The sequence below is a fragment of the Pteropus medius genome, unplaced genomic scaffold (genome assembly GCF_902729225.1).
Source record: "Pteropus medius unplaced genomic scaffold, Ma_sr-lr_union100, whole genome shotgun sequence".
Lineage (NCBI taxonomy): Eukaryota > Metazoa > Chordata > Mammalia > Chiroptera > Pteropodidae > Pteropus > Pteropus medius.
Window position 1 is genome coordinate 16,861,674 of NW_024349797.1, and position 12,257 is coordinate 16,873,930.

A 12,257-nucleotide genomic window follows, 5' to 3' on the forward strand; every position below is an offset into this window, starting at 1 on the left:
TTACACAGGTGGTTAGCACGTTCATTTCTTTCCTTCTAAAAGATTTACTTGTCTCTAGTTTAAAGGAAACAACAAATCAGTGTATACTAGGCAACTCTGATTCTCTCGACTAGTATTTTCTATCAAATAGTAAAGTGTTTGATATTTTTTGTGTTTAAACGTATGCTGCTCTAAATCCTTTTGCTTTGTGCAGCTAAACAGTGTACAAATAAGAATGGAGTGGCCTGTTATTTCATCAAATATTTACTTCATAGTAAAAATCATTACATATTGTGATTTAAAAAGTCCATTATACTGCTTAGTTTCTTCATGATTCCTACATAAATAGCACGTGGACCTAGTCTTGTGGACAACGTGTTAATACCTTGATATGTATTTGTATATTTTTGGAAAGATATATATATATAATACACACACACACACACACACACACACATATATATATGTGTGTAATTATTTACTCGTACATTTGAATAAATTTACTTATTATTTAGATATCAATCTTTACTCATTGAATTACATATGGTATAATTAACAGTTAATTTTCCTTAGACAATATTTTTCTTTTAAGATAACTAGAGGACAGGTCATTCGTATATTGTTAAAAGGAATGATGTGAATGTCTAAAGTAGTTCTTGTATTACAAGGGATGTCAGGGAGAAAAATGACTTTGCTCTTCCTGAAGAAGAAAATATATAAATATATGTGTGAACTAAATTTAAATTAATAGTTGTTTAGGAACCCATGAGACATCTTATCCGATCAATAGTTGTTGTTTTTAAATTAGATTCTTGTTTCGTGAAGATAGTGTCCTTGACCCTGATCTTAACTAGCCGGCTGACCTTGAGCAACTCTCATAATCTCTGTTGATGCTGGCTTCCTCTTTGTCACAACATGAAGAGGTGCATTGTATTTCAAAGGCCCTCTTTAATTCCGGCGTTCCATTAGATCCCATTGTGAGCATTAGAGAAAAGGAATCATCATTTCACACAGCATTTACAAGATTGCTTTTTGGTTGACTGATGAACATTTAAATTTTATAATTGATTTGTTTGTATCACAGTTCTGATTCAGGGCCTCAGTTGCCATAGCACCGGTCAAATGAACAGAGAGGAGCCAGAGTATATTGTTAGGGACTCTCTTTCTGGGTCAGATTATCCACTCCTGGATTTCAGCTATTGTCTCCAACATAATTTCCAAATCTGTGGTCAATGTCCAAAGCCGTGAGCTTTTCTCCCCAACTTTGGGTCAGGACTGCTTGCTGGGTGGTGTCACTGTGGTGTCTCTACTGGAATGTCTCGTCGGCTTTTCAAATTGGTGTGCTTGAAACGGAATTCATCTTTTTTTTTTTTTTAAATCTAAATAATTTTATACTATTCTTTTTTCTTTCAGTGTTCAGTTTTGTATCAAGTCCTATTGCTTTTATTTCTGCAAGAAACCATTTCTTCCTTCTGCTCTAATTCAAATACGCAGAAGCAGAGTGCTTGTTTTTATTCTCTCTCTTTACTTCCAGGGCATGGCAACTGGCAGTTCAGAAGTGTTCAGTAAATCTTTATGAAATAATTGCATAAATCCCATCTAGCACGGGACAGTCAAACAAATTGTACCTTCTACACATTGTTTTTACTGATTCCTACTCATTTTTCAGGTCTCAACTCTTCAGAGAAGCCCTCCCCTTGACCTCCAAAGTAAGCAATGTTCTTGGTAGTGCTGCAGACTGTTCCTTCACAGGTCTTTGCACACTTAGGGTGATTTAATTGGTTTTTGTTGTTTCATGCGTGTCTTCTCTGACGGTGAAGCTCTAATAGGGCAGGGATCGTGTCTGGCTGTACCACCCTGCCCGGGGCTTGGTTGAGTGTCCTATGTGTAATAAACACTCAGTCTATATTTGTTGTCTGACAAATTTTATGGCTAAGGCATCAAACATTATTAGATTGTGTTGGAGGATCCAGAACCAGCGCCCAGCACCCTGCAGGTCCTGAATTAACGCTACCCGAATTATCAAAACTATCAGTCCACCTGTCTTCTGCAGGTTAAGTAGTTGGGTCCCTTCCCCTTCCTATGATAGCTACTTATCATCCTTTCTTCCTTAAGGTGCCAGGGGTTTGGCCCGATTTTATGTCTTTTTTTTTTATAGCTATCGGTTACTATTCTACTCTTTCTCTTGGGTTCCTTGCCTACTGGATGGGCTGCTGTGTAAACCCAGTCTTCTCAGCTATCCTTTCCCCCTGCTATGTTCTATGTTTATATATTTTTAAATATTTTTTAAATGGATTTTTACTGCTATTTTTTAATGGGGAAATAGGCTGATTTTAAAAAAATAATGGGAGAGATTACAATGTTCCCAGAAATCATCCAAATTTGTATAGTTATTCCTGAACTCATACTTTACAAATCTTTCAATATTCTTGCTACCGCTCATATATTTAGGGCAGACTATGGTAATCTTTCCCTTTACTCTTTGCAAAATGCTATAGAATAATGATTTTCAAAAAAATTTTTTTAACCATGACTCACATTAAGGAATATATTTTAAATTGTGACCTGGTATATACACACATGTGTTTGCGTGAGTGTACTAATATATACGATTGAAACGAAATGTTAATAATTATCCATCTATATATAATAAATTGAAAACATATGGAAGTTAACGTCAAATATAATCTTAATATTGAAATACAAAATGGAAAAATCCCAAATAAAGAATACAAAAACAAAAATAAGGAAAAGTTAATGGGACATATGTGTCTGCCCTTAATATGCTCATTCCACTCCAGAATAATGGTCATCTTACTATGGCGAGATTTGATGTGGGGCATGAGGGAGAAGGGAAAGGGTAGAGTAATTCTAAGATGTGTGCTGGAGAATCGGAGGGCTGTTTGTACCTCTGTTGGTACAAAGGGGGAAGTGGGAAATGAGCTCAATTTTTGACATATGAAGTTGAAGAGCCATTGAAAAAGAAATGCTTCTCTATAACTGGTGATACTGGTTTAATCAAAAGAGGAGTTTGTCTCTTCTTCCCAATAAGCATGAAACTAATGCACATTATGGCATTGGGATAGCGAAAGATATATGGTGGATATTGTCAGTGAAAGGATTTATTGCAACATGAATATTAATAAATAATATCAACTTAGAGGCATTTTTAGGCTGACAGTTCAGCCACTTCTTATGCTGGGACTATGGTCCTAGGCGGTAGGTTATGGACTTAGAAATCAGGTTGGAATCCTAGCTCTAATCTTCAGTAGTTGAATGACTTTGGGTAAATCACACCTTTTTGAGTGCGGGACTCAGTTTCTTCAACTGTAAAGTAAGGATAGAAATATGCTGCGTATATATTGTCCAGATTAATGTGGCAATGTATGTAAAGCACCTTACCTGGCACATAAGAGACCCTTAAATGTCAGTTTTTCTTTTATTCTGCCTTTGGTGCTATTAACAAATACAGTTTGCTTCTCTATGATTCTAAGCATGATGACTATAAGCAGAGTTGAATGGTTCTTTACATAAACTTTTTGAAGATTTAACATGAAGGACTCAAATTTGTCATACTAACATGAAAATATGTCATACTGACATGAAAAATTACCGACATATGGACTGGTATTCAGTATCTTCTGCTTTAGATCCTTAAGTCATCCTTGTCTTACAGGAAGGTATTGTCTTTTTCGGAAGTTTAATTGTCTAAACTCATCATTTCATTCATTTTATTCTGTTCATTAAAATAAACTAATAATTTACTTTGAGTACAGAAATAATTAAATATCAACTATGTAAAGTTCAGTTTTCATTGTGAACTCAAAGCAAGGCCTGTGTGGTATTTGCTTTATTGTTACAAATTCAGGTAGTGTCAGCAGCACATGTGCTATATTTTGGATTTTGAAACTAGAGCTGCTAGGATTAGGATCACAGACTCTATATATACACTCATTTAAAATCCTGCACTTAGTCGAACAGTAGCAGAGCTAGAGTTCTCAGATTAATTTCTCTAATAGCGACTGCATTATGTCGTCATTTTTGGATAGCATCTGCTCCTTCCCCTCCTCCTTTCGCACTGGTTTAGGAGGAAATAAACCACAGGTGTCTGGCTAGAAAAAGAGGGAGGATTTTTTACTACACAGTCAGGATTCTCAGTGTGTGAATCTGTCTTCATTAGATTTTGAGTTCTTAGAAGGTCGAAGCGAGGTGTAAGAATAGAGAAAGACAATATTGTCAGTATCTAGATCCGTTCTCACATGCGGCTTACCTTTTTTCTGGGGAAGGGCGTGAGTTTTGTAATGAGCACAGGTAGTCTCCTTTTTAGAGACCCAAGATAATGTTTCCACGCATGCCTTAGGCAACATAATATAGTAGGAATTTCTGGTCTTTTTCTTTATTTCCCTCAAATAGGTTGTCATTTTGTTTTCTTCCAGCATCATTGAGGAGCAGCTTTTTTTTTTTTTTTTTGAAATCATATGTTTTTAAAAGCAGTAAGCAGCATAGTTATACAGTTTGCTATAATGGTGGTACATAGCTTAGGATCAGGAATGAGATGGGAAAAGCAGATGGATGAGTTTGGTATTGGCTGGGTGCAGCAGTTGGAAGAGGGACAGTGTAGTATAATGGTCAGGATGTGGGTTTTGGAGTTGTATAGGCTGGGTAACTGGGGGCAAGTATCTTCATCTTTCCAAGCCCTGATTTCCTTATCTTTAAAATGGAGCTAATAATAGTATTTAATCTACCTCATAAGAGTATTGTGAGAATTAAATAAGATGACTGCAAGTAAGGTTCTAATTAGCATAATGCCTAGCATATAGTATATTAGATACTATTTTTATTATTATTAGGAGGAGGATGATTGAAGAAGTGAGGTCATTGGTGGGACCTTCCTTGAAGTAATTGGGAAGTTCAGGCTGGCAAGGAAGAAAGTGAGGGATGTTAGAAATTGGAGAATAAGAAATAATTGAGGGATTAGAATTGTGATGAGGGTAAAAATGGATTTAACGATAGAAAAATAGAAAGATAAGGATTTATGGGCAGAAGGTGAGATCACAGAGTTTGAGATTCTAGAGGTGGAGCGTTTCCACACAATGACATCATCCAGCCTTTGACAACGGTTGCTGATGTAGAGACAAATTCAATTTAAATCAACAAATATTTATAGAGTCCTTACCGTGTGCTAGATACTGTGCCAAATATTGGGGAATGTAAAATTTGAGTAAAATATAATTGAATTAGAGCTGGTCAAAAACTAGCTATTCGTTGTTTACCTGAATGATGAAGTTACCCACAACAGTGACAAGCTGCCAAACTTTATTATCACAAAAAATGTTTGAGTGGATTGACTTGTTTTTCATTGGTTTAAGATATTACTATAAATGGCTCTTTAAAATAGGCGCATCTCCCAATGGGAATAAAATAATTAGCAACATTAATTTAGAATTTAAAAGATAGCTGTCCTAAATTCATTTATTTGACTAGTCTTTTTTTTTTCTTCCTCTTTCCTTTTTAGCCACTAGTGCGCTGATTAGATGATTAACCCAGTTCTTTTCAGTTTTAGAGGAATGGTTTGCTGAGTGGGGTTGTGTCCTTCTTGTTTCTGAGTGAGTATCCTAGAAAAGGAACATGTCCCAAAGAATAGCGTAATTGGGGCAAAAAGGAACAGCTCCTGTTGTAGACAGAGTGATTGTTCCTTGTGCCTTCCAGTTGAAAGTTGTAGGCTTTGAAGTCTAGGAAGCTTACTTTATCAAAAAATATATGTATACACATGTATATAACGTTAATTAAACATTTATTGTAAAATTACACATACCCTATCGAATAGCAATAAAGTGAATTTTATACTGTTGACTTAAACCTACGCTGATTATTTTGGGGTTCCTTCCATTCAGTGGTAGGTAGCACAGATTCACACGTATTTGGTTTACGTATATTGACTGCGACCACAGTCAGCAGGAGATAAGAGCGGGTGCACAGCACCCAAGAGGTTCCCAGGCGGGAAGCTCAGGCCCCTGCTCTACTGTCGGCTGTGTCTGCTCTCCTCCATGGCTCTCTTGTCTGGTGCACGACCTTTGCCAGGCGCTCCTCTCGCTTTTCCTCCAATGTGTGTTTAAGGAGACTACGCGTAATTCCACCTCTGCTCACGGCCCTTTGCCACATCACTTTGCCATCGTAATTACCAAGAGGAGCCGTGTTGCCAGGACTAGCAGAAGCGAATATTTATGCAGTTGGTGTCAGATGGACCTTCTGCTTCCTTTGGGCAAACTGCTACTATACACTTGGCTCGTTTCACTCATGTGGCCTAAAAAACGTGGAGACTTTGCAATGTCCCCTCCTTTTATTTTCTGAGCTCTTCCTCTATCGTGGTGGCTCTCAGAGTATTGTCTACAGACTGGCAGCATCAGCACCACCTGGGAGCTTGTTAGAAATCAAGTTCTCAGGCCTCACCAAGATCTGCTGGCCCAAGATCCTGTAGCTGGGGCCCGTCTCTAACAAGTGCTCCAGGGCGATTTTGGTGCATGATAAAGGCTGAGAACCACTCTAGCATTTTGTGCTTAACAACCTGTGTACATTTTCTTGAAATCTCTGACAATATATTTCTACTAAGCTTAATGTATAGGTTGGAAATATGGAATTTCCATTGTTGTAGGTCAATAATTGTCTAGTGCTCGCAATGTCATGTGGTTCAACTAATAGTTACTTTGTCTACACCATGATTTCTTAGACATTTTCTTGTCGAATCATTGATATGTGTTTTTTGTGGGCAGCTGCACCATGCATTGTAGGATTTTTAGCAGCATCCCTCGAGTCTGCCTACTAGATTAGAGTAGCATATCCCAAGCTGCGATATTCAACAATGGCTTCTGTCTGACATTGTTCTGGTCGGGGGGCGTGGGGGGTGGGGAGCACTCCCGGCCGAGAGCCACTGGCTTCCCCTTCTGAGCAGCAGGATTAGGTTGTAGATATATTTTATGATGGGCCACTATTCAACCCACTACAAGTAGTATTTTTATATGCAACTTTAATTTCCCTATTTTGATCTCCCCCTCTTGGCATGGGTCCCTTATTTCGATCCCTTCTCCTTTTCTTCTTGATTTTGTCTTTTAAAGTTATTCACGTAGAGAGTGGTGAGTATAGTGGATGATTGTGTTGACCTGTACTGCAGGCTACTGTACTGCAGAGAAAAAGCCTTTCTTCACAGCAGGCATCTTCATTTAGAATCAGAATATGCTTCTTAGTAACAGAACTTATAAGACTCTGAAGCAAATAAATATAATACTTAAACTTTTGAAACCATGTTAAGGTCTTAAATATAATGACAAATAGTTCCATTTGAAGAGCTAAGTAAAAATAATTTTAATTAAGATAAATAAATATTATGGCATCAGTAATTAACATTTAAATTGGTATCAGTTAAGCATAGATAGAATTTTCCTCTGAGAGGGTACCACATTCACTATCATCATTTTTCTCTATATAGTTTCAAGTATTTACACAATGTATGTGGCTTAGCTTATGTTTTAAAAACAAAGAATTTTTTGCATGGAAATGGATTTTCGGAAGAATCTGAACACCTTTTCTAAGGGATTTAAACCACTAGAGTATCACTGAGATTACTTTGCTGAAGTTTTGGTGACCTAATGAACATTATGTCAAAAAGGTACTCTATTAATGTATCTTTAAGGTGTTTCTGGCAATTCATAGAGTTGGTCTAGTGCAACAGGTAATTTCATGCATCAGAAGCGAGTCGTATGATTCTCCTGTAGTTGATTTTGTTGCTGCCCCTGCTGCCGTTATGATTATTAATATTTTAATATAATGAAATTTTACCATTCATATTTTCTTGTAAAGTACGGCAAATTGGCAGGTTACGGAAAAAATGAGTTAGAATTTTAAAGTAAGTAATAATAGTCTTAAGACTTTTAGACCTAAGATATATATGTAGAGAATCCTCTTTTAGCGTAAACATAATTAATGTCTTCATGTATTTGTTGTAAGATTTAGTTAAAGAAATTTCAGTTCTGGTTTGATTTTTATAGCTAAGTGATATGTTTAAAGTTCAAAACTTTGTCAAAGTCTGAGTGTTTATCATTAAAAGCAGTCAGTATTCAAATCAGTCCCTACTTTTTATAATCATAAACCAGAATACAACTTATAATGACAAATTTTAAATTTGTGTTTTCTTTGTAAGTGCTGGTCAAGATATCCAGGGAACAAGTGTGATTGCAAATCTTCCATTTTTGATGCGACAGAATCCTGCAGAGACACTTCGGAGAGTCTTGCCAAAAGTTAGAGTAAGTTGGTGCGAAATAAGATTTAAATTTACCTTTTTTTCCCCCAGTAGCATGTTGTCATTGTCAGGAGAAAATTTCAGAGCTTTTGATGGCTGATCTTTTGTACTTAATCATTGAGTGGAGGAAGAATTATGATACACATTTTGAATTATGATGGAAATAGGGAAATTAGCTGATGCAAATGGAGAAATCCAGATCTTAAGTTGTAAAGATTTCTTTAGTCATTTTCTGAGTAGAGACATTTTAACAAAGTTAGCTTTCAGTAGTTCAAAAAAGATTTTAGTCTCACATTCATAGCTATCTTATTTAGTATTCTGTTGACTTAAATCTATATTAATAGTATTCTATAACATCGATAGTATAATTTAACTGATAACTACTAATGATGACCCAGTGGTGACTTCTACAGAATCATTAAATAAAAATTGAATTGTGGCCATCAGAATTTTAGTTTTATATTTATTTTATTGCTTCCTAAATTCTTCAGAATTAGTTTTTTCTGCTATGCACAAAAATATTTGGTCTACTATAACATCCTTTCCTCTATTTAATACTTATTGATAACATATAATATTAAATATTTAAGACACAACATTTATTATTTGTACATATGTGCAAAGTGTTTTTCTTTGTAAGAACTTGAATGGACAAATGGGAACAGGGAGGTTACATATTAATGGGGATTGTGTTTGCTAATAGTGAGTTTTATATACTTCGCTTTGGCTCTCTGGTTATAACTTTTTAATATTTTTTAAAATTTGTTTATACATATTTAAATACTGTAATTATTAGTGTGTCCTTGGGTTTTATTTTTAGGCACATATAGCATGGTTGGTTACAGTTACCATGATTTAGATCAGTGGTGTTCCATGTTATTTTTACAAGATGCTCACATTTCTATGCAAGCAATGTGACTTTTTTTTTACTAGTTAAAATGGTGAATAGAGATGTTTATTTTAGCATTGCATATGATTCAAAAGTGAATCAAGCTTTTTCCTACCTATTTTTCCCAGATTCATGTCATAATTTCAATGGAATTGAGTCTACGCAGTCCCTTTTACGTTCAACTCCAGTGACAGTAACTGACCTATGCTTGTTAGCATGACACCTGGAAGTGCCAGTTAAACAATGGTAGACAGGAACAGGTGGCTAGGTCCTCTTGACTGAAGAGTTATCGTACATAAGCAAATTAAATTTAAAGCTAAAAATCCTGAACATGCTATACACTGTGTCGAGCAGGCTAAATCTGGCCCACGGCATACTGAATGTCTAAAGCTTCATAAAGTAAAAATAAAAGTTGAAGGATATAGAGTAGTGACCTTTAGAGGTCTCTAAGTTATTTTGAAAAAAGCCTTTGCTAATGAAATTACAATAAAATCAATTAAATAATAAGTTCCTCACGATCTTAATTTCATGGGATTGTGTAAAGAATATTATATACTCATATGTAGAGTATATTTATACAAAGAATCAAATGTATTTGCTGAAACTATATAACTGAGTTAAAGATATGATTTTAAGGAGCTTTTAAAGTAACAAAAATTAATCCATAATATAGAAGATTAACTGAATAAATGGATAAAGAAAATTATAATAATGAATATGTACTAAGAAAACCTTTACTTATTGCTGAATGATTTCATTCATTTCTTGAGTTAATCAACAAGCAGCCATTTACTTAGGACTCTCATTTATCTTGCCCTGTACAAAAAAAGATACAGAAAGGGTAGCAGACAGTCCCAGATTAGGTTCTACGTCTGGAAGGCCTAGAGACTAGGGAAAAAAATTAAAGAACAAGTATAGGAGAGTATTTCCATGTGTGATTCTGACTTTATATAAAAATGCTGAAGAAGTAAATGCTAGAAAAGATTTAATGGGGGCAATAATAATTACTATAGAGGGTTTATTATAAAATATAGGCAACTAAACATTTAAGCAACCCCATGTCAAATTATACAACCTGTGTTTATGTACAGATCATTTTAAATCATGGTATTCGTATATTAAGATTTATTGGTATGCATAGTTAGCATCTGCTTCAAATCTGCCTTGCTTCTGTGAATGGTTACTTTCAAGTGATAAAACCATAATATAAATCACACATAGCCACTTTATTTACTTTTGCCATGGCCATAATTTTTAATTTTATAAAAAAGCAATCTTGTAATATAAGTGAGCATTTAGTAATAATGGCATTCTCATTCACTCATAAATATTTACTGAGTACCTCCCGTGCACCAGGCACTGTTGTAAGCACTGAGAAAATATGAGGTGAACAAAACTGAGAACTTGCCCTCAAGGAGGCGACAGTCCAGAGTGGGGAAGGAGGCATAAAACAAGTGAGTGACAAGAACAGGGTAGTGACAGGGGGTACCTACTGTGCATTGGGAGGGCAAGGAAAGCCTCCTGGAGGAGCTGGAAACTGAAGGGTTAGGAGGAAGCAGACATGTGGAGTCGGGAATGAGTGGTCCAGGCAGAGAGCAAGAGAGAGTCCCTAAGACGAAAGAGCTTGGTGGAATTGAATGAGGCAGGTATAGTTGGAATCCAGTGGGTCAGGGTGGGATGTCACTTAAAGAGACGTGAGCGTTGTGATCAGCAACAGAGAGCACGCGAGAGTTGTTCTTTCTTACGAGGGTCAAAAACTACTGAAGGATTTAAGCACAGCACTGACTTATCCCCTTTACGTTTACAGTGACCTTTGATAATTATGTGTAGAGTAGATAAGAGTGAGAGAATCAGGATGCTATAGCACTAGTCCTCATGATATTTGAGGGTGGCTTGGATCAGAACAGCTGATTCAGACAGTAGAGAGTAGTGGATGTATCTGAGATACATTTATCAAGGTAGAACGAACAGAACTTCATAAAGAATGGGATGCGGGGAGTGAGAGCTGATTTCCAGATTTCTGGCTTGAGCATCCAGATGGTTCTGCTGGTTTTAGGTATCTTGGTTGATAACGTTTATTAAATCCATAGGGAAAAATAGTTTGAGTACTTACAATTACTAATCATCTTATGAGTGATTTACTTTTAGAGAATTTAAAGATATGAACAATAAGTATTTATGTAAGAAGCTAACTATTCCCAAGCTTCTTACCACATTTCTAATAGTAATATAAGCAGCTTTTAGAACTCACCCTTTACCTTATCTTTACCTTAAAGAACTTCATATAAAGTGATGATAGCGATTTTTCTGGCTTTAGGCATTATAAAAGCTCACCAATGATATTTTTATTTTAATTTTTTGTTTTGTTACATTTGTGTTTCATCCTTACAATAATATATTTACTGAAAAATGGTTTTTAAAATTGATTGTTATTTTCACTGTTTTAGAGATGAAGGGATTTAAAATTAAAAATAAAATGGTAGAAACAGAGTCAGAATTAGAACTGAGCTAATCCATAGTATTTCTATAATTTACTTTCTAAATTTTATCTGACATGGACAATGAATGATAATGCAGTTAGATAAATAATCTCAAAGTTAAATTTAAATAAGAATTCAGAAAGTAAATTCAATTTAAATTCCCTAGATATGGAGACATTTTTAAATATAGTTATCGTAATATAATCATGTTATATGATTTAATCCTAGAGTATCTTTTGAAAAATAAACGTTTTCTGTTTTTATTAAGTTTGAATTCTTTTCTACAGTGAACTAAATTGAAATCTTACATGTTAGATTTCAATATTTGACTTGAACTTGTAGTTATCTAGAAATGAAAGAATTTGATTGTCAAGACACATTTCTAGAATACTGAGGTGGTTCTTTATAAAATTTAAGATGGTAATGATATAATTACACCATGTAATATCGGTCACTCCTTTGTAACGAAGTACAAAAATTGTCTCTACCTGTTGAGTTATTGAATCCTGTTAATTGTTTTTTCATTTATTTTAGAAACCAAAATATATGGCATAAAATTATATAATAGGTAATGTGCAATGTCAGAAACAGATAAAAATAACTGTAGCAACAATCA

The 12,257-nt window shown here is 35.1% G+C and overlaps 1 protein-coding gene across 4 annotated transcripts in view; it reads left to right on the top strand.

The window, feature by feature from the left end:
* Positions 1-12,257, top strand: part of PPP4R4 (protein phosphatase 4 regulatory subunit 4) — an 82,533-nt gene that overhangs the window by 16,232 nt on the left and 54,044 nt on the right. For all 4 annotated transcript variants that reach the window (XR_005657584.1, XM_039884107.1, XM_039884104.1 and 1 more), the window contains exon 3: positions 8,174-8,276. Coding sequence is in view for 2 of the 4 variants with exons in the window: in XM_039884104.1 (XP_039740038.1) it covers positions 8,174-8,276 (103 nt within the window). In the remaining 2 variants the exon portion in view is untranslated. The remainder of the gene's footprint in view (positions 1-8,173; positions 8,277-12,257) is intronic.